Raw genomic sequence first — 24383 nt, forward strand, 5'->3', positions numbered from 1 at the left:
GCTAGTTCCATCCATGTTGTCCCAAATATCAGAATTTGCTTTTTATGGTTGAAGAATATTCCAATGTGCATATGTACCACTTTTCTCTATGCATTCATCAGTTGATAATTATTTTTCCATTTCTTGGCTATTGTGAATACTGCTTCAATAAACATAGAAGTGCAGACATCTTTGACAGACTTCATTTTTTAGGATATAAACCCAGTTAGTGGGTTTGCTGGATAATATGGTAGCTGTATTTTTAATTTTTTGAGGAAACTTCATACCATTTTCTGCAACAGCTGTATTAATTCACATTCTCACCAAGTGTGCAAAGGTTCTTATACATCCTCACCTGCACTTATGTCTTGATAATAGCCATTGTTACTGGTGTGAGGTGATACCTCATCGTGGTTTTGATTTGCATTTCCCTGATGACTGAACATTTTTTTCCTAGGGATGTTGGCCATTTGTATGTCCTTTTGAGAAATGTCTACTTAGGTAGACAGATTGCCCATTTGAAAAGTGTTGAGTTCCATGTATATTCTGAATATTATACAAGATAGTTTCCAAGTATTTTCTCTCATTCTGTAGCCTGTCTCTTCACTCAGTTTTCTTGGCTGTGCACCAAGTTCTTAGTTACTATGTATTTGTCTTAGTTACTATGTATTTGTTCTACGATTTCCAGTTGGTACTTTCTAGTTATCTGGTAAACTCTTCATCATGTCTCTTTGGGTTAGGTAAGTGTATTGAAAACCCTGTGGTTCTGTCAGTTGTATTTCTATTTGTTTTGCGTCCCCACATGCCTTGTTATTTTGTGGTAGAGATCTAATTTACAAAACTGTAGTAATACTTGGAAGGCCTTGAACTCCCAATTCCTGACCACCTGTATTTGCAGGAAGCCATCAGAAGTACCTAAGTATTGTCATCCTTTTGGATACTTCCTCCAGAAATCGCTAACAAAAACCCCAAAGAAGTTGCTCCTATAGACAAGTTAACCTGTTTTGTTTTGTTTTGTTTTGTTTTAAACTACAATTTGTCTATTAATACTGCACTACCTTGTTAGGTTTCTGATGTTCTTCGAATTGATTTTTTGAAACAATTTTGTCCACTTTCTAAAGGCCTTCAATTGGGAGGTTGGCTCAAATCGTCTTAACACATTTATATTGAAACTATGAGAATGCTTCTGTAAGACAAAGATATGAAAAGGGTATAGATATCTGGGAACATTTTGGGGGTTTAACAACAAAAAAGTAATCAAATTTGACTTTTAAAAACTTCACATAAAATGCTTGCAGTCACAGATACCAATCTTGGTACAATTAGTACATCATGTGCAGGAATGTAAATAACCAACTTGGATCACTGGAAGCCATCTTGGAAGAGAGCTATAGTTCTATAATCAAGTTTGGTGTGTGGTTAGCAGTCTTTCCACATTCTGTATATAAATTTTTCTTCCATATGAAATTCTGGTGTATGAATTCCTACTTCTGGGATAAGGCTTTTCCATGGTCACTGCATTTGTATGTTCAGTGTGCATTCTCTGATATCAATTCACGTTAAACACCTTCACAGCTCTCTCCAATATGAACATAATGGATATGAGGCAAATGATCCTTTGATGACCCTCTCCCTGTATTTAATGTATATTTCTGTTGATTGCAGATTTTGAGGTGTGGCTTCAATAATTTTCAATGATCACATTTTCTCCATTGTGCATTCTCTGACATCCAATAAAAACTACCTTCTGAATGAAGCCCTGCTCTCACAATTGTTTCTCTCCTATAAGATTCTCCATAAGAACTTGAATACTCTCTGGTCAGTGTATTCTAAACATTAGAGAAATCATCTATTAAGTGACTATCATGGTTTTTGGACTCATTATGGATATGGTTTTGATTTTTTAGGGTTAACTACATATCACTTCATTAATCTATGCTATAACTTATTGAAATCTTTACTTAGTAGGCATTAATGTATAGCATATGGAATTGCAATTACTAACCTCTAGTAGCAGTCCTTTAGAATAAAGCTGTGAAAACAATTCAGCACTGAAGTATACATCCATCAGTCCTCTTTCAGATGCCTTGTTTCAATAATTTAGTAAACTCTTTAAAAAACATTCCACATAGTTTTTTCTTTTCTTTTCTTTTTTAAACTTAGTACTTACACCTAAGATAATTTACTTTGGAAAAAAAGTGATAGGAAGAGAGGGTAACTATCATTCCTTGTAAAAATTTACTCCAATCTGTATTATTTTGAATTAATCTATCATTATTCCACAGACAAAAATTGGAGAGTTTAGCTTTACTAACAATCTATGCCAGGGATCATCAGTCAAGCATAGTTTGTGGGTCAAACTCAACTTTATTGGAACACAATCATGTTCATTAATTTCTGTACTGTATATGGCTAATGGCACACAACAGCAGAGCTAAGTAGTTCCATAATGATCGTATGACTTGCAAACCATAATGTACTTACTGCCTTTCCAGAACAAGTTTGCTAACTCCTGAGCTACACCATGAAAATAATACTTAAAATGGACTTTAGGGTAATCCAACATTTGTTTTGTAATTAAAGTACTGGCTGAAACAGATTTTAGCTTGTATTTTAAAGGTACATTGCTACTAATAGTTTCTCTCACTTCATATATTATAATACCAAAACATAGCAGCTATGCCTAATTGCCAACAAATGAAGAATCAAGAAATAAAATTTCCAAGAAGTAAATCTTGAGAAGATAACTGAAGACAATATTTTCTCAAATAATTAGTAACAAAGGTGCTGAGAAAACTGAATATCCATACGTAGAAGAATGAAACTAGACTCCTGCCTCTCACCCTACATAGAAGTTAAATTAGGCCAGAAACTGCAACTGTCAAAAAACATGGGGTCAAAACTCCATCACATTTATGCAGGAACTGACTTCCTTAACGAGACCCCTAAAGCTCAAGAAAGAAAACCAGGAATCAGTAATCAAATTAAAAAAAGTTTCTGCACAGCAAAAGAAATGATTAAGAGCATGAAGACAGTGTCTACTGAAATGGGAAAAAAATCTTTGCCAGCTACTCCTCTGACAGGACATTAATCCAGAATATATTAAGAACTCAAAAAGCTTACCACCCCCCAAAATAAATAATCCAATCAATAAAATGGGCAAAAGAACTAAACAGACATTTTTCAAAGAGACACAAATAGGCAACAAATATATGGAAAAATGTTCAACATCTCTGGCTATTAGGGAAATGCAGATCAAAATTATACTAAGATTTCATTTCACTCCAGACAGAAAGGAATTATCAGTACAAATAATAAAAACTGGCAAGAATATGGGGAAAGGAGTACATGTATACATTGTTGGTAGAATTGCAAATTAGTGTAACTGCTCTGGCAAGTAGTGTGGAGAGTCCTCATAAAACTGGAAATGGAAACCGGGATAGACCCAGCTATCCCATTCCTTGGTATTTATCCAAAAGAACTAAAATCAGTATACTACAGAGATAGTCACAATGTTTATAGTGGCACAATTCATAATAGCCAAATTACGAAACCAGCTCAGATGACCATCAATAATTGGATTTAAAAAAATGTATACACAAAATGGTAGTTTTAATCATAAAAAAGTAAATTAAGGCATTTGCTGATAAATAGATGGAACTAGAAAAACCATGCTAAGCGAAAAAAGAATAAAAAATCAAGGGTTGAATGTTTTTTCATATGTGGAAGCTAGAGCAAAATGAGAGGGGTGAGATCAGCTATTATAAAGATACATGGATGATCAGTGAAGGAGAGGGAGGGGAGATGGGAAAGAGGAGAAAATGAAGAACAAATTTAACAAAAAAATCATACTATATGCAGTATAAATATACCACAATGAATTCCCCCTTTATGTATAAGCACCAATCAAAAACAAACAAGTGAAAGGAAGAACAGCAGAGAAAGGATAGGAGGAGGGAGGAGGGGAGGAAAAAGGAGCAGAACTGGACTAAAATAGAGTAAATCAAATTCCATGCATATATGATTTTGTCAAAATGAACAACTGTTATGCATAACTATAATGCAGTAATAAATGAAAAAAATTCACCTACACACAAAAATAAGACTGTAAATTGTTTCTGATTTTACTTATTTTAGGGAAATAAGTATTATAACTCTGCTTCTTTTAACATATAAACTGAGAAAAATAAAATATGAAGAATCTGAAGTAAAAGCCACAAGTGCAAAGCTGATAAAGTATTTTAAGAACTTACAGTAAGAATACGGAAAATACTAAACAGGACAAAACAGTCACAATTCAAGGACACAAGAAAAAATTATCTGATGAAATACAGACCAAACTAATTTGGGTGAATAGTGAAGTAAAAAACAAAAGGTCAATGCTAAATCCACATCATTTATATTGTTATTAAAAATACAGAATGAGAATGTTTGAAAAAAGTTAAAATACTGAAAATTTAAACTATTAGGATTGGAGGGCCATTATTAAATGGCTCAAAATAACTTGTACCACTCTAGAATAAAATTGAGCAGGAAGTCTGTACTTTGGGAATAAACCAGTACTGTTCCTCATGTACAAATTCTGAAGCAGCTACTTAAACAGTGCATTCATTGCAGGTCTTAATACTCCTAAGAACAGGTAAATATGACTAAACCATACTGCCAGCTTCATGTTAATTTCAAGGATTATATATTTACTAACAATTTTATCAACTACTATTCACTTTTCTAAATCACTCCCATGCCTTCAAAATTTCTGTAGTCTATCTAACTCTGTAACTTTTAATTAAGATGTGAACAGTGTCAGATGTCATTATTCTTCCTATCTTCCTCCTCCAGAGATAAAAAGAGTGTTTATGTGTGAGTGAACTGGTTTATGCATGAAGGATGGTGATGAGGTTCAAATGAACAGCAAAGAGTCTCAAGTTCACTAGTTAGATTTGAACTACTTTAGACTAGTACTTGGATCATATCAAAAGACAGGATGTTGGAATATGGATATTAATGCTTATAGTCTTTTCAAGTACAGAATGATGCTACCATAAGAAAATGATTTTAAAAGTAGTTTCTTCCCTTATTCAAACTTAGAAAATTTTATTTTCAGATATATGATCACCTAAAAGGCTACGAATTTCAATTCAAATACAATAAAAAATTAAACATGCCCCAAATGTATTGAAACAAAAGAGAAGTTATGCAGCCTAAGAATTAAACTGCTTAATTAAGATGATTAAATCCAAGATAAATACAAAGAGTCAAGTCAAACAGACCTCACCAGATCCACAGAATTTGACAGCATACATATTCAAGTTTGGTTTATTACTTCCAAGCCATGAAAAGAAAACAAAAAATATTATTATCCTTTAATGTTAAAGTCTCTGCCATAACTAGGATACACTTCAAAATATTTCCAGTGGCTCAAGAATGTCTAGCCACAGCTCAAAATCCAAGTAACATTTGAATTTTAGAAATCTACATATAATCTCATTTCCCTGACCATTTTTAAAATTCAATTTTCATGGGCTGGGGTTGTGGCTCAGTGGTACAGTGCTTGCCTGGCATGCCTGACACACTGGTGCAATTCTCAGCACCACATATTTAAAAAAAAAAAAAAAAAAAAAAGATCCACTGACAACTAAAAAATTAAAAAACTTAAAAAAGATCCAATTTTCATCTATATACATCCATTATGAATTTTAGATCTCCTTTTTGGTACAGGGGAAGCACAATAATACATCTTCCTAATAAAAATTCCATCATATTAACATCAATTATTTTTCATATTTTTCTTGAAAAAAATCAGCTGATTTTTACCAACAAAATGGTAAAAATAGAGGCAACTATAACTTAGAATTACACGGCTTCTTTACGTTTTATTTATAGCACTCTTTGTACATCAGAAGCTTCACTGATACTTAATTTACTGCAGCATCCTCTGGGTGAAGCACAAAATTACATTAATTATAAACAAAGAAACAAACCACTTTGACTTTTTAAAATTATATATATATTTATATCCAGTTGACAAATAGCATCACAATTATTACTGTATAAAAAACTAAAATTCACCATGGAAGCTAAGGCCTAAGTTCTTATTCCGATCGATCCCTTTTATTTATATCTAAGAGATATTAGAAATTAGATTCCAGTACCTTAAAATGAACAACAAAAAAAAAAAACCCAAAAAAACAAAAAACAAACAAAAACAAAAGGTCTACATTATTTACACACAGTATGGAAAATAAAAGCTGCTTTTTGGCTAAGTTAGATTGCTGTTACCTACAGTATTTACATTGTAAATGTTAAGGGGGAAAAAGTACTACTAAATACCATTTCAAACAGAAGTATATTGTGCGCCTGGAATTTTGTTCTTAAATTACTGGTATATCCTAATAAGTATTTGTTGAATAGTATTTGACTTCTAAAAAATCTACTGAAAGTTTGAAATACAGTACCACTATGCTTCTTTATACTGCTAATCTAGATACTGTTAAATCCAATATTGTAGTAACGGTAAGCATTGAACTTTAAATGAAACAATGGCAACGTGTGTAGATGGAATTTTATTTAATATTTTAAAATATAATGCCTTGATATTTACCCATAATTATGAGACTATCTACTATTCTTTAAATCCTTTAGGAAGTCTCATATATGATACGTCCCTAAACAGTGAAATCTTCCAGTAACTTACCAGAAAAAAGGTTAATTTGTTATTTTGTTTTTAGAATCATTTTGCTAATATTTAAAAACATATCTAAATCCTTGGCAAAAACAAACACAATTCAGTGTAACAGACTGAGCTTTAAACCGTACTTTAATTTTCAAAAACTGTAACCTACTGGTTGATTGAACTAGAGTATTTAAAGTGACTCACTATGAAGTGAGTCAAATCAACAATTAGAAATGCATAGAAAAGCAGAGATAAGATTTGGGAAAGGTGTAAGGTTTCATATGGAAAATGGCAAATGCTAATTTTAATAATAAAAATGATACTAAATGCAGATGAATGTTAAATTAACACAGTATAAAAGAGAATAGCTTAAATAAACTGGAATTCACATATTACAATAGCAAAGTTATGACAGAATGAACCAGACACGAACAGTTCTGAAAATTCTTTTTCAGCCTACTTCCAATAGAAATAGTCAGGCTTTTTTCCTGTACATAGTTTGATGCTTTGTCTATACCATATATAGTAGAAAAATAAATTCTTTAGCAACCTAGAAACAGTTTATAAAACTCTTAAAGTTTAATTTTCTTTGCCAGACATGCCAATGTTAAACTGACAGCTATAAATTAAAGCTATATAGACAATAGGTATAAGTAATATAGAACAAGTTAAGAATACTACATTTACCGGATTTTTTTTTTCTTAAAAATTACTGTACTTTCTTAATTCCTGTGTGCTTTGCAATAGGAATAATAGGGACTTTGTTTTCTTAGAAAAGATAATAACATGTAAGAGTATAACACAAATAAGATAATTTATAATATACATGTACTTCAACAGCAGCCTGGTTCATGTCAACATCTTGGTTCTGAAGTTAAAATTGGAAGTACAATGCCTAGGACATAACAGTTAGGAAAGAATATTTATTTAGAAAAACTGGAGCAAATCAAACTCTTAGGAGCCTTGAATCTCAAAATCATCTATTTACTATTATACATGTAAGATAACCTTAAAATTGCAGTATGGATGAAGATTACAACATTGACCAAAGTTTATTCTTTACTACACAACATATGATCTAGCAATGGAATACAAACCATTTTCTTTTTTCGGGGAAAAAAAAAAATGGCCATGGTTTGATAATTAAAGAATTTTGAATAGAGTCTAACAAAATTTACCTGTGCCATCAATTCCAAAAATTTGAATCCATAATTTAGTGCTCTGGTTGTATCTTCACTAACAAAATATTTAACCCCAAAAGCAGCAGTGATTTATAGCAACTCTGGTACCAACATGAAAGGAAAAAATTGGTTTAAAAAATGGTGTAAAAGCCATTTTGGATTTTACTACAACACATCACAGAAAATAATATGAATACAGGTTTGTAATTTTATATATACACACTCCAAGGAGTCTGTCAGTACCCAAAGTATTTTTATTGCTATATTAGCAATGGGTTTTTTGGATATGTTTCTAAGGGCCACATAAAAATAGATTCAAGGAACAGATTAAATTGAAGTCCTAGATTAAAATGTTTGGTTTAAAGAATTTTCTACAACAAATTTCATGTTTATGAAAAGTTATATAACCTTATATGAAAATGTCATGAAGTATTTCTCTACACTATACTAAATGCATTCCCCAAGAGGGAAAAATTAAAATATCTAAAATATATTAGATTAAGATTACAAGACCATCATAGATCTTTTGAACATGCATCTGTTTACAGAATTAACCGTATACAAAATGTTTATTTCATTATGGACCATAAAGAAATGAGTTGGTGACAACTTTCCTTTGCACGACATTATCAACTCACTTTAGCCACAAGCATGTCCTTGGTATGTGCATAAAAGAAATAGGTTCATTTATCCCTCATCAAATCATTCACAGGTTTACTTAGAAGTAATAATGAAGGTGTAGAAATGTGAAATATGTTGTGTAATTTTTCTTTCTTTCAAACCACATCCCAAGCATGGCATTAAGTAGCCTGAAATTATGAAATACTTAACTGGGCTTTTAGTTATCTACACAGACTGCTAGAATGTAAATTAAGTTGCCCAAATTAGCACATCAAATAACAAAACCAGCCATAAAGCAGGCTGAAAAGCATTATATGTTTCATATATGTGAGTTTTTAAATCATTTAATTTCTATAGAAAAATTTTATTCACAATATAATGTGACAGAAATTGCCACAGGAATGATATACTGATTGCAATAAGGTTGCATGCAGCAGTAGCTTTGTATTTTATAGCTATTTTTGTTTATAAAAATTAAACCTCTCCAATCATGCTTACCACATGGTCTTAAGATTTGTAATGTAAGTGAATGAGGAATACCATACAGTTCAGAGAGAAAATGTCTCATCATTTTGAATGTGAATTATTGTACGAAACATGAAGTATTCTATTGAACCCTGAAACATGCATGTTTAGATTTGCTTTTTGTCCAATTTCAGGCTGTCTGCAATCACTTTCTATTTATATAATACCAAGAGGATCCGTCTGTAATTGTGGTTGTATCAGCTGAGGTTGCAATGGTGGTGGTAACTGAAGGGGTACCATTGATTCCACCAATTGTCCTGGGTTTGAAGGTGGTGGAGGAACCACAGTGTTCCCAGTATCTACAATTTCTCCATTGTAAAAGAAAAACTGACACTGCTGAATGAATGTTTCAACAACAGATTGATGGATCTTAGTGGTAGACAGAAACTCTCGATTTTCAAAATCAGGTCTCATCAAGGTTGGCCAAAAACAGATGGATAAGTTGTCTGCTGTCATTAGGTTGATTTTATTTTGTTGACTAACCCTGAAATTATGAAAGGAAAAAACAGAAATCAGAACTCATGACAATTACAGAATCCTAGAGCTAGATATTATCTCATATTAGTATTATCTTTTATCTTAACTTTGAATTTAAATATCTTTTTCTTATTCAACTACATTTTAAAAAGGAAATGGAAAAAAAATATTTATTTTTGAGAATACCAGACAGTCTTTTAACAAAGTTGTGCCGTAGGGTTTCAAAATTTACATTGGGAAGCCTGAATTTGTATATATACATGGGAAAACCCTAAATTCTTAAGACTATTATGAGACTAAAAACAAAACCCTACAGACTCTAAGACTATCATGAGATCAAAAAATAAACCAGGATATGCCATCTCTTTCAACCAGCTTTGGAAAACGTACTTTAAAATAACCCAAACAAGAATATTTTGAACTTTCAAAACACTTAAGTTTTTAGCATTCCATAAAACAACTTTTTTTGTGGGGCTGGTGGAGGGTGGGGAGGGGCACTGGGGATTGAACCCAGGAGTGCTCTACTATTGAATTACATCCCTAGTCCTTTAAAAAAGCTTTTTAGAGACAGAGTCTCTAAAAATTTGAGGCTGGTCTCAAATTTATAATTCTTTTGTGGAAATATTTATAAAGTTGAAAGACGTCATGAGTATGAATATCAGGTCAAAAAGTACAAAGGTATTAAATCATTTAGAAATGAGAGTGGTCAAGGAAAGCTTCTGTTAAGAGGTAATATCTGAATTAAGTTAAACATGATGAACATGGGAAGAATGGTGGGAAGGAAGGGAATTTCAGTTGAAACAGTGGTTGTTAGCTTTAGCGTGTATTGGAATCTCTTGGAAGTTTTATTAAAACATACTGCTGGGGAGTACCTGAAGTTTCTGATTCATTATGTCTGGGATGGGGCCTAGTTATGTGAATTCCTAACAAGTACCCAGGTGATGCTGATGCTACTGTTTTAGGGATCACATTTTAGGAACAAGTGAGGCAGTCAGGTCAAGATGTAATGAGAAACTAGTTACAAATTGATACTTTTGTATTAATTTAACTAATTGCTATTAGTTAAAATACAACAGAGCTTAATTAAGTGATGTCTATGGAAAAAGGAAAGGAGATACAACTGAAGAAGTCAGAACCACCCAGTGTTAAAAAGTGTAGATTTTATCCTAAGAAAATAAAAATGCTATTAAATCACAAGGGATTTTTACAGAAAGATGTTTTAGAAAAAAAGATCATTCTAGCATTGGAAATAAGGAAAAATTAGTAGAGAAACTTGGCAGGGAAAGAGCTCAACTACAACCACCCTAGAGGTCCCTACATAAGAAATGGTAACTAAGTAGTGGCAAGGGAAAGCAAATGGGGAAAAAAAAAAAAAAAAAGAAAAGAAAAATCTCATTTGACACTTAGTGGATGTGGACAAAGAGAATATAACCAAAGAATAATTCCATAGATTAATTTTGTAACTACAGCAACTTTTTAATCACCTCTGATTTATTTTCTCCTTTACTAGAAAGTAAGCTCCATGAAATATGTAGCTATTTTGTTTTGTTCACTAATATGTCCCTAGTACTTTGAGAGTACCTGGCACAAAGAGGGCCTTATCCAATTATAGTCTAGTCAAACATTCGTTTTAAAATTTAAGTCTGATTGTGTTATTTCTTTGCTGTACCCTCTGGTGGATCGCCACATCATTCATGTAAGAGAATGCAAATTCATGCAATACTGCTTTCATAAAGGAAGAGAGGCCTCATCTCTTAAAGAAAAAAAATCAGTTAAACTCAATATGGTAATTAGATATGTGTGATTTACATTCTGAAAAATTGCTAACTTGTCATTAAACATTTTGAGGACCAAAGTCAATGGGCTACATTCTGAATAGTACTGCCCTATATAACCCTGCACTATATATTCCTTGCTGAGCTCTCTCTTTGACCATCCTTACTCTGTTCTAATCATACAGTTCTAGGCTGGCTCCTTAATGTATGAAAGGTACTTTTTGGCTGTGTTAACCGTCATATCACCAGAGCCAAAACCACAGTTCTGGAACACAGTAAATATTTAAGTTAATTATGATGATGGGCTAGCACTGTTATTCTTTAACTATTTTTTGTCTTCTGCCCTCATTTTCTTCATCTTTTTTGTTTTTGTTTTAGGTAGTGCAACTGATTAAACGCAGGAGTGCTTTATTACTGAGCTACCTTCTCAGCCCTTTTTCTTTTATATTTTAAGCCAGGGTCTTGTTAAATTGCTGAAACTTGTGATCCTCCTACCTCAGCCTTCTGAGTTGCTGGGATTACAGGAGTGCATCACTGCACCCAGTATTCCCTAATGTTTTTAACAGAAGTTGTATTTTCATTTCATTAAAACAGTAGTATATTCATAAAATACTTCTATACTTCATGTGAGTTAGGTAAAGTCTGCTATAATATCTAAATACATTGTTATCATTCTACCAACCACTCCTTACAGTACTGTACTAGTCAAAACAAGAAACTGTTAAGTACACTACAATACTATACATGTTGGTATGAGAGATTTGTGAAGAAGGTTATAAGAAATGTTAATACAATTGTACACTACACACTAATAGCAATAATAAAACTTTAAACTTCTTTTAAGAAGTATAGAGTAAAATGCACTTTGCAGAGGCCTTGATATTATTTAGTTAAAAAAGTCCCCCAAACCCTGCAGTTATTGACTAATTGCAGCACTGGGGATCAAACCCAGAGCCTCACACACGCTAGGCAAGCACTCCACCATTGACCTACACCCCTAGTTCTGCAATTCATAAAAATACCAGTAGAAAACATTATGAAGAGTAAACAGAAAAAAATTAGTACAAAAACTAACAATCACATTTAGTTCTCAGAACAACTTTGTGAAGTGTCATTTTTCCCACTTTATAGTTCAGAAAATCAAGACTTAGCAAGAAAAAGTAATTTCCCCAAGGTCATACATAGAACAGACACATTTTATAATGACACCAGTTTGATTCTACAAGACTAAGCTTTTAACTATTAACACATTATTACCTTTCATTTAATGAATGTTTTTGGGAATATCATCTTTTCAGAAAAAAAGCAAAAACTTGAAACTATGATAAATGTTAACAAATTAGAGATATTACTATAAGGATAAGTGCCCAGCACTTGAGGTAACAGGTTAATTTTTTATAAAGTTTCACTGTATTGGTGGGTGCAGTGGTACATGTCTGTAAATCCCAGCAGCTCAGGAAGCTAAGGAAGGAGAACCTCAAGTTCCAAGCAGCCTTAGCAATTTAGTGAGGCTCTAAGCAACTCAGCAAGACCCTGTCACAAAATTTTAAAAAATATAACAAAAAGGGCTGAAGATGTGGCATAGTGATTAAGTGTCCCTAGGTTCAATCCCATGTACAAAAAAAAAAAAAGAAAGAAAGAAAAAAATACCATATGGAATACTTAAAATAAGAAAAATATATAACAGCAACATAGTATGATAGAAGAAACAAATCAAACCTTTTAAGAATTAGATTCTAGGCATAAAATTTGCCACTTATTAATAATATGATTTGGGGAATATAATTTCCCTCTTTAGGCCTCAATTCTTCCAACTACAAATAGGTTGATTTAGTTAATTATATGATGGTCACTTTATAAATAAAATCATGATTTATCAGAAATAGTAAGGAACAAGCAGGAGAAGAAAATATACTGATTGTACTCAGTATTCATGTAATTATTTCATGTACAAAAATAACCATATGGTTTTAGATATTAATAGGAAAATATAGACAACCATTATAGAAAAAACAATCATGTTTAGTTTGCATTCCTTTAATAAAATCTACAATTACCTAATTTACAAAGCTTACATTTTTGAAATGGATAGTGCATTTTATTTTACTTTCAAAAACAAAACAAAAATACCTGTTTAGATGTGTTATTACATATCTGAATACATCATAGTTTACAGGATGAAATTTCTTAACAATTTCTTTCAAGGCATGAAGACGTTCTGCTTTATCTGGGATTTCTGTAAAAGTAGTAAAAATTTTGTGTGAAACCCACATATTTAAAATACTTGCTTCCTGTGAACACTTAGTATTAAAAAACAATTAAGAATGTGTTTTACCTGTTTGGATAGGTAAATAAAAAAAAGTGCTTATGAACTTGCTTAATTATCTAAATTAAGAAATTACTTCAACTGACATTACCGATTCAAATAATCAACTATTGCTATAGCCTTTTTATAAGTAAAGCTATTCATCAAAGATCAAAGTGACTCAGCATTGATAAAATGGGAAATGGTATATTAGCAATTTATATAACTAGATACTGATTCAGAATTAACTAATTCCTTACAAATCTTCTAGTCTCTTAATATTAATGCTATATATCGTAAATATTTCAGGCTTTGTGGTACAACTATTCAACCCTCAAGATGAAGCACAAAAGCAGCAATAAATGATATAACAAATGAATATTGGCCATCTTCCAGTAAAACTTTTGCAATCTGAATTATGCATAACTTTAACAAGTAATGAGATTTTCTTTTTATTTTGTTGTAATATTCTGAAAATGGCCCTTGGGTCATAGTTGTCTATACACACTTACTCATAATCTACTTATTAAAAATGGTCATTTATAGGTAGCATAAGCATTTTAAGATAATTATTCTCGAAATTATGTAAATTATAAAACAGGGTAACTGAAATGTGGTCCTGTGAAAAATGGGAGATAAGAGATTGCTTTTTTATTATTGTTTTTTCATTTTGGAGACCAATACAAATACCATATTATCATGGTAATATAACTAAATACTAACAAATTCTCATGTATCTCATTTTGCTTCTGAACAATTCCTGAAAATGTCCTTAAGTAGGAAAGTTATGGTAAAAAAAATAAGATCTAAGCTATCAGCTGAACCCCTTTCTTCATTTACAAGCATCACATGATCACATATAAGGCAACTACACTCTGTGAGACTATACAAAAGTGATTTTTAATTCTTTTAAAAAGTGAAATCATTTTAATATAATCAAAACTATAATGAAATAGTCTCACTTAAAAGAACTTGAAACTACCAATAAAAAGGAAATATTAAAAAGAAACATTTAGAAAAGACAAATTTTACCTGTTAATGTAACTCAATTACTAGGTTACTTGATGCCCAAATGATGCCTCATTTTCCAGATAAAAGAGTACTGGCTTACTCGAAACATCTGAATGATTTGATATCAAAGTAGGAATTAAGTACCACATGTTCCTGCTTTACCTTTTCCAAAAATTACTTAAAATATGAAGACAAAGTTAATTTCCTTGATTTAAAAAAATGTTTTAAATGTGTGTACACTTTATGTGTGCAGACCATACACAGGCTAATATTTTACTGAAGTACATTCCATATCTATTCATTTGAAGTATTTAATATTGTTACAGTGCCTCTGAGTTTGAGTTAAAAACATAAACCACAGATTTTTAGTACATATAATGAACTTTGAGTAGCATTTAAGTAATCTGGGAGGCTAACTAAAACTAAATATTCCTAGGTGCCATCCCTGGGGATTCTGATTTTCAGTTTAGAAGAAAACACCTTTAAGAACCAGAGTTCTAGTAAGGTTGATTTTTATAGTTATGTATTTTAGTGTATGATTTGATTTTAAATAGCAATCAATGTCTGAAAACTGCCATCAGCATTTTTCTCAAAACAAAACAGGAAAAATGAAAAAGAAGTTTATACTTACTTGCTGCTTCCAATAGCTCTGGATGAAGGGAATATGGAATTAAAGGATCTGGAAGATCTGCAAAAAAAGCTTTAAGAGCTCCAGCTACAGCATTTACTGTTACTTCCATTGAGACTAAACTGATATTATGATCTATAAAAAAAAAATAAAAATTTTAACTGATTATTTCTCATTAGCCACTTTTCTTTAGATACTGACAAACTGTATAGATCAGGAAAAAGAGAACCAAGCAAGAAGCACTTTCTGTTGTTAATAAAAAATGCTGTTAGGTTTATTAATATATCAAAGAACTTTACATACTTAGAGGAATTATGTATATAAATTCTAATTTGAACCTTTTAACTTTATATTTGAGATTTTCATATGAAGTTTAAATTTAAGTAGTCATAAGTGAGGTTACAACTTAAAAAATAAGAGTGGAACATACTAAGGGTGTTTTCATAAGGTTAATTTTTTGTAACAAGTTACTTAAATGTAAAAATATGGATCAGCAAAAAGAAAATAATTATCTCCATCACCTAGAAACAATAACTGCTTATGTTTTACAGCCATGTTGCCTTTCAGCTCTTTTCTGTTCATTAAAAAATATATAACTGCCTAAACGTTTGTCCATTTTATATTAGATTACATTTTTAAAACATTATTAAAGATTATAAAAATTTCACAAGCAACTTTTAAAAACATTTTGCTTTTTCTGGGTAACATTTAATTGTATCATTGCAAATCTGCACAAGTTTTCAGAATAGTTCTAAGAAATCAAACATATTCTTAGCCCAGAATCTCCAACTGTTAACATCTTGCTTTACAAAAACAATTTTAATGCCTACAAAATATTCCCCAGATTGATCAACTTATGATATTTTATTACTGAGCATTTTGATTGATTTATTTCATTTAAAAGTATTAAAAAGATGCTCTGCTAAATACTTTCGTTCATGTATGGAAGCTTATTTCCTTAGGCTACATTCATTGGATAATAATAGCTACCCAATGAACATACCTAGCACAGAAAATTCTTCACACGCATTATCTCATTATTTTCATGCTCACTCTTGTCACCTCCACTATAGAGATGAGGAATTTGAAATTTAGAAAGATTAACTTTCATGGAACACAAAGATAGTAGGTGGTAAGATAGAAAACAAAACCATGAAACTGAATACAGGAGCCTTGGTATTAACTACTACTCTGCTTTCATTACTGGATATGAAATTTTAACAGTTTGATATTATAAATTCTAAACAATTTCTCTTAATATATTTTTATTAAAATGGACTATAGGCCTACACAATAGTCTTTGGCAAATCATGTATTTCTGTACACATACATGCCACTAAATGATGATATTTTGCTATTTTTAACAAACGTAAATTATTTTACATGGTTATTAAGTATTTTACACTTACAGATACACCAGTGGTTCTCCTGCTCTTTTTATAAGGCAGTACTGGGGACTGAAACCTAGTGCCTCACACATACTAGGCCAAGTGCTCTAACTGAGCTACATCCTAATCCTTCATAAAATTTTGAGATAAGGTCTCACTAAATTGCCCAGGCTGGCCTCAAACTGGCTATTCATCTGACTAATCCTTGGGAGAAGTTGGGATTACAGGCATGTATCACCATTCCTGGTCCCCTACCACTTTTTTTTTTTTTTTTCTTTTTAATTACAAAAAATACTTCAACAAATGCCCAGGCAGGCTTGTGAAAAGGCTTCTGTAACATCAACTGCTAAAAGCAGAATTTCTCTAGTAAAGCTACCTTGATTTTAATTGATATTCACAATCTGCCCTTAAAATGTACTCAAAAATACATATGATACTTGTCTGCCTACACTCTATCATACAATCTTCCACTCTGATAACGCAAACTTTCAATAATTTTCTTTTTTTTTATCATTGGTAGAAGCTAAACATATATTCAAGTATTTATTGGTGACTTTCTTCTGATATAAATGCTTAACCTAGCACTGGTATTCCAACACCATCACTAAGATACTTTGTGTTTGAGTTTCACATTTTTTGTTTTGCTTGTGGTACTGGGGATTGAAGAGTGCTGCTACCACTTCATTCATTACTTTGAGACAGTCTCCTTAAGTTGCCAAGGCTGGTCTCCAACTTGCAGTCCTCCTGCCTCAGGTGACAGTTGGGACTACAGGCATATTCCACTGTGCCCAGCTTAATGTTTTATCTGTATTCTCATACAGAATTTTTACATTTTAAGTAGTTCAGTCTACATTACTTTTGTTCACACTTTCTAGTTTTCAAATCAAGTTTAGGAACTTCCCTAATCCAATACCATTAAAAATATTCACTTGTGGTCCCCCTAGTACTTTGGGTTTTCATATTTTTTTTAACTTAATTTACTTATAAGGAGCTTTAATAATGGTAAATATCAATGACCCCCCCAGCAACATTTACATTGGATTATCTTTGATATATAAATATGCTTATGTCTCATAAGTCAATTTATTACTTTTCTAATTCTGGTGATGGATTTATGAACTTTGATCATACTCTTTTATTTGTGAGATAGCTTACTGAATTAAGAATATGAAATATGGAAAGAATATGAAATATTAGAAGAAACAGAGTAGGGTAGCTATAAAATATCTAATCTTGTCCCCCCCAATTTATTTTATACTATTCCCTACAATCTCGGAATATGACATACTTTCATTATTACTGGAACAAAATCTATAAATTTACTTATTCATTCCACTGGGCCTATGAAAGACTGTTTCAATACTGAAGACCTTCTTTTTCAGTATCTCCTTTCTCACAGCTCCTGTTCTGTCTTCCTATTTCCATTAAAAAAAATTATCACTGTATTTTCTTGACCTACTGCTTATTGTTTTCAATCTTTCTTCTCCTTTAAATGTATTTTAAAAATTTTTTATCTTCAACTGCCTAAGTCTCTACTAGTCAGCTCCTTAACAATAACAAAAGTTTCTAAAATAATAATTTTCTTGCTAGGGTAAAAACAACAGACTTTTGCCTGCTCTCCTGTACCTTTACTATGACATCTATTCTATTTAATACTTCTAGTCCCACTTTGAAACTCCCTCCACTAAATATGCATTTCCTTAAGAAGTTTTCAAATACAAATATTCCCACCATGATACTCCAATAAGGAAAATAATAAATAATGATTGTATTTGTACACAATTATCTTCCTACCTTGATCAAACTGCTTTTGAATGTTGTCTTGATCAGTTTTGTTTCCGCTAACACGGTAAAGTCCTTCAGTACATAACCCTAAAAGAACAAAGAAATATTCATGTTTTTAGAAACACATATACAACAAAGAATATACTTAATATTATGTACTTAGTGATTTACCAGAACACGATGATAAAATATTTTTAATAATAAAATATTTTGAGTATGTTATCTTTTAAGTTTTTAATGAACTGATTTCTATTTAAAATCATTCAGTATATCCATTTCTGAACAAAGTCAGTAGACAAAATTTTCTCTATTCTTCTAATTGCAGCTTAAAACCCTGAACACAATATGTTAAAAAAAAAAAAAAAAAAAGAAAAGAAAAAAAGCAAAGATTCTTGCTGGGCACAGAGGCACACACCATAATCCCAGCAACTCCAGAGGCTAAGGCAGAAGGATTCCAAGTTCAAAGCCAGTCTCAGGAACTTAGCAAGACCATAAATAACTTAGTGAGACCCTGTCTTGAAATTTAAAAAGGCTGGAGATATAGCTCAGTGATAAAGTACCTCCGAGTTCAATCCTCAATACCAAAAACAAACAAACAAACAAACCCTTCATAGTAGAGCAAAGGTGGACTGGCTTATGATCATAGACCTTTAAGAATGACAGTATAGGATGTTTCTGCATTTACTTTATGCCTCTTGTGTGTCTTGGACAGGGCAACGGAGAGGCCAGCAGCCCAGAAACACCAATGAGCGCCAATAACCCTTGACCCCAAACTAAACAACAATTAAAAACAAATAACAACAACAACAACAAAACACACCAACAAGAAAAGCTTGCTCTTTCTAGTTAAAAAAAAAAAAAAAAAAAAATCTGGAAAGGTACAGAAGAACAAGACAAAATCTTTTTGACATTAATGGTCCCATTCTGAAGCAAACATTATGAGATCATTCTCTTTACCCTTGTCAATCAGTGGAGGTCTACTGGGGAGACTACAGACTTTCACCCTTGATCATTCATAACAAGGAGTTCCTTATCTTCCTTCAGAGTCAGTAGAGGCTGAATGGAGAGCCTAAACTTACACCCAGAGGTCCTAGAGGCCCTATCTTCCCCATCATGGGTAAGGGATACAAAGTGGAGACCTGGAACTTTCAACACCTAACAGGTTTTTCCCCTGCTGAATTCAGTGTAGGGCCTGCTAAAATAGAAGATTTAAATAAGATCCAAAGTCTCATAATATCCAAAATGACCAAGATATAATAATAACACAAAAATTACTCATTATATGAAAACCCAAGAAAAATCTCTATTATTCTATTATTATATGACGTGGATTTTAGGGTAACCATCATAAAATACTTCAACGAATAATTGTGAACACACTGGAAACATGAAAAAAGAGTTTCAGTAAAGAAACAAGGTAAAAAGAAGAACTAAATGGCAAATTCAGAACAAAGACAGTAAAAGAAAAAAAAAAAACTCACTGGAATGGGCTTAAGAGCAGGACAGAGATGACAAAGAAAATAAATGAACTTGAAGATTCATCAACACAGATTACCAATCTAAATAACAGAAAAAAATCAGACTAAGAAAAATAAGACTTCAGGGACTTGTGGGACAATAAGTAACCTAGCATTTGTCAATGGCTAAAACAACTAATAAAAAAGGGGAAATGAGAATTAAAACGTACTTTGTGGTGTTTTATCAAAATTGGAGATATTAGCATAAACTCAGTTTTTAATATACATAAAAGATACAGATGTAAAGAATGCAAATACATATTCATTACTGTGGTTTTGTACAAGAGTATTCAGGAAAAAAACTTACACAGTGGAATAAAGAGCCTGATGTCTTAAACTTAATTCTCAAATAGATGGAATGTACACATATGTATATAGCAATGGGGCAAAATAAAAATATATGGGAACTTCTTATGTTAGCACTGCAACTTTCTATGAGCATGAAATTATAGAAAACAAGTTACAAAAAATGTTACTCAAGTTTTATACTCAGTTCTTATCTGAGAACTGCTAGAAATCCAAACAATTTAGTTTCAAACTGGGCAGTTCATTGATCCATTTATAAAATAAACTAAAATATGCTTATTTTTAACATACTTTGCTAATTATAGATAATATAATGCTTAGTTCTGTGTGTGAACTTTTCTAGGCATAATAGCCAGTTATTCAATCAAACATGAATTAGATTTTGCTATGAAGGTCTTTTGTTGTGATCAACATCTATAATCAGTTGAGATCATCACCGATAATATGGGTAGGCCTGATTTTATCAGTTAAAAAGCATTAAGAACAAAAGTAAGTTTCCCTCAGGAAGAACTCCAGCTGTGGATAAAAGTATTAGTTCTTTCCTTAAGAGTTGCCAGTCTGCATTTCCTGATCACTCACCTTCTGATTCTGGACTTACCTAAACAAAACTGCATAATCACTTAAGCCAATTTCTTATAAAAGTGTCTTATGTTATCTGCTAGTAGTTGTATCTCTAATAGTTAAAAAAAAAAAAAAAAAAAAAAAAAGGAAAAATGGCTAATATTTTATATTTTTCTGTTTCAGGCATTCTAATACCAGACAGGAAATATTTCTCTCAAGAACATAAAATCTCCCCAATGCCTACTGACTTAATGCCTAGTTCTTTTGAAGTCTAGTTTCAACGTACTGTTTTCCTTCTACTTCTTTCATTTATATTACCTATGTGCTACCCCCAAACAACCTATAACTTCGTTCTCTAGATAAAATTTGTCCTGCCTTTGTGAATAAATTCTTTCATGAAATTAATTCTCCTTATTCCAGGTCTTCGGAACCCAGCTAAAACACCTACCTCATTGACTTCTTTCCCAATGCCAATTAGAAGCTATTTTTCTTCCTTACATTCTGATAGCACTTTATCTATAATTCTTTACTACTTAATACTTTCTGGATTGTACTAAAATAGAACACATTCTTCTACTGAGCAGTGAAGTCTTAAAGAGAATAGCAGTGTCCTTCTCAGAGTCCTCTGGTTCATTCTTAGTTGTCTGCAGCTGGGTGACATATTACACCTCAGGAAATACTTGGTAACGCCTAGAGGTATTTTTGGTTGTCAAAACTGGAGGAGGGGAGCTACTATCATCTAGTAGGCAGGTACCAGGGATGTTGCCAAACATCCCAGAAGGCACAAGACAAACTCAAATGACAAAGACTTAAATGCCCCCAAACATCAATAATCTCAATTGGAAGAAATTCTTACATAGTGATAAAAGATTAGTGGTATTTGTTCAATGAATAGTATAAGGTATTTAATCTCCATGTTAAAATCTTGCCTTGTCCTCATTAATAAAACTGACTTGAAAAAACAAAAAAAATCAAATTATTTAGATATGAACTACTCAAATTTTAGTTGGACTTAAATCACCCAAAGTTTCTATCCTGAGCAGCTAATCAATAAGGGGATCAACACTGTATCCCAATATTCCAAAATTAAATATAAAAGTTTGAAAATTTATATTACCTTTAACCAAATATCATTTAAAAAATTCATTTGGAAAGGTCATTAACTAAGGTCATCAGCTCATGAGTACATCACAATATTATAGATAACTGAAGATTTAAAGTAATCTAAGTTCTATTTGAGTTGCTAACATACTCATTGCCTATTTCTGTGTATTTTCAGGTTGAAATACGAAGGATGGAGTAGAAACAAGACGTATAAATAATCTATATAGTACAATAATACCTTCTTGTGGAGTAACACCATCAGAAGTGATGAAGGGAATTCCTAAGCCCAGTCCTTTCACAAAAATTATTTGTGAGTGGCCAAAAGATTTACAATTATCTTCTGCAGAACTCTAGAATCTAGTTAAAATAACCCAACAACCACAGGAAGTCTTGGTGAAGAATGAAGCATGAAGCTTTAAATTACCCATTTATCATCTTTCATACCCCAGAATGGTAACAACCATGAGCCAAGTGTAGGCTGTAAGCGCCAGAGGAAGCAATAAGGATCTTATTCAGAAAGAACCTTGGTTGTGGATTTTAACCTGTCCAGTGGCCTCGAGAGTACACGGGCTTGCCTTTGTTTCAATCACAAGGCTTAGTATTTTCTTTCTTGTGGCTCCAGGCATTTAAAGAAACTATCAAAATGCTCAACTAATGGAAGAGATTTCAGTGGCAACAAATAATAAAGAATTCAGACTTTACAACAATAATCTTGAGAAGCTGCTAAACAAGCAAACATAACCAACAAGTAGCGAAAATCAGTGAGGGGGAAGAATCTGATTTCCAAAGTTGCCATATTATAAGGCTCAAAACAACTTATTTACACTCAAAATTAGGAGGCACGCAAAGTACTGTCCATTGCAAGGGAAAAAGAAGAAATTAATAAAAATGTTCATTTGGAAGTCCAACCACTGCACTTACCAAAGACTTTAAATCAACTGTTTTAAAAATTCACAAAAATGAAACCCAGAGATCATTCAATGAACAGAGAACACCAATAAAGTCACAAATTATTTTTTTTAAAGTCCCCAAAAAGAAATTCTGAAGATGAAAAGTACTATAAATGAAATGAAAAAATCACTACAGAGGTTCAACAGCATATCTGAGCAGGCAGAACAAAGAATCAAAGCTTGGTGAACTGAGATCATCCAGTCTAAGAAGCAAAAAGAAAAGAATGAATATACAAGAGAGAAAAGGCTGTCACATACAAGCAATCTTGAGCAACACTGCTATTCCTATTTATTTTTGGAAATGATGGAAGTCAGAAGGCAATGGGAGGATATATTTAAGGTGCTAAAAGAAAACAAAAAATACCTACCAAAAATTCTTCTACCTGGAAAAACTTCAAAACTGAAAGAGAAATTAAAACATTTTCAGAGAAAAAGAACTGAGAGAGTTCGTCACTAGTAGAAAGAAGTCCTCTAAACTACAATGAAGAGTTGTAATTTCAATCTTATACAAAATCCAAAAAAAAATTTAAAAAAAAGAGGTAAAGAAAGATAAGCATATAAGCCAGTAATATTAATTCATTTTTTGATTTATGATATTTTGTTGTGATATGACTTGAAAAATGAATGTAAAAAATGATAATTACAAATTTATGTTAACAGGTACATAATATATAAAGATGCAATTTGTGAAAATAACATTAAGGGGTCAGAGAGAGAGTTGCAAAGGAACAGGAGTTTTGTATACTTTTGTAACTAAACTGAGTTTAATTAAAACAATCATTAAAAAGTTAAAATATTAATTCTAATCCCCAGGGTTATGATTAAGAAACTAAACTCTGTCTTTACTAAGACGAGATTGGTAGAATGGACAAAGTACAAAAGTGATTCATATTTTTAGTTTACATGCAGTCTACAAGATACTCATTACAGAATCAAAGACACCAATATGTTAAATATAAAAGTTTGGAAGGCTCGGGATGGTGGCAAGTGCCTGCAGTCCCAGCTACTTGGAAGGCTGAAGCAGGAGGATTGCTTAGGCCAGCGTTTGAGGCCAGCCAGCCTGGACAATATACCAAACTACAAATAAGTGAATGGGTGGAAAATATATTCCATGCAAATAATAACAAAATGACAACAGTGGTGGCTATTCTAGTATCAGAAAAAGTAGACTTTAAGGGACTGGGGTTGTGGCTCAGTGGTAGAGTGCTTGCTTAGCACTCGCGAGGCTTTGGGTTCAATCCTCAGCACCACATAAAAATAAAATTAAGGTATTTTGTCTACCTACAACTAAAATATGTAAGAAAAAGTAGACTTTAAGACAAAAACTGATACAGAATGACATTATCCCTTAACAGGGAATCCAAGAAGATATTAATTATAAACATACATACTTAGTGTTCTATATTATGTGAAGCAAAAATGAAGAGATCCAAAGTTCAACTTAATAGTATACTGCGATAGTGAATAAAACAACTACACAAAGATCACCAAGGAAATGGAAAACTTGAGTAACACAAAAAACTGACTAGACCAAATACACTGAAAACTTCACCCAACAACAGCACAGTAGTGCTTGCTTCAGCAGCACATATACTAA

General features: G+C 32.1%; 1 protein-coding gene across 4 annotated transcripts in view; it reads right to left on the reverse strand.

Moving 5' to 3' along the window:
• Nucleotides 1-6527: 6527 nt before the first annotated feature.
• The window catches only part of ARHGAP5 (Rho GTPase activating protein 5), a 74714-nt gene continuing 56858 nt past the window's right edge, over nt 6528-24383 (reverse strand). For 3 of the 4 annotated variants that reach the window (XM_079127212.1, XM_079127213.1, XM_079127211.1), the window contains exons 4-7: nt 18358-18435; nt 15179-15310; nt 13362-13467; nt 6528-9463 (exon numbers count right to left, since the gene is read on the reverse strand). In XM_079127212.1, the coding sequence (XP_078983338.1) occupies nt 9136-9463; nt 13362-13467; nt 15179-15310; nt 18358-18435 (644 nt within the window). In that variant the 3' untranslated portion in view covers nt 6528-9135. Of the gene's footprint in view, nt 9464-13361; nt 13468-15178; nt 15311-18357; nt 18436-24383 lie in introns of those variants that run through there. The other variant, XR_013761863.1, reaches the window with a different exon arrangement.

Source organism: Sciurus vulgaris, assembly GCF_902686455.1.
Source record: "Sciurus vulgaris genome assembly, chromosome: 2".
Classification (NCBI taxonomy): domain Eukaryota; kingdom Metazoa; phylum Chordata; class Mammalia; order Rodentia; family Sciuridae; genus Sciurus; species Sciurus vulgaris.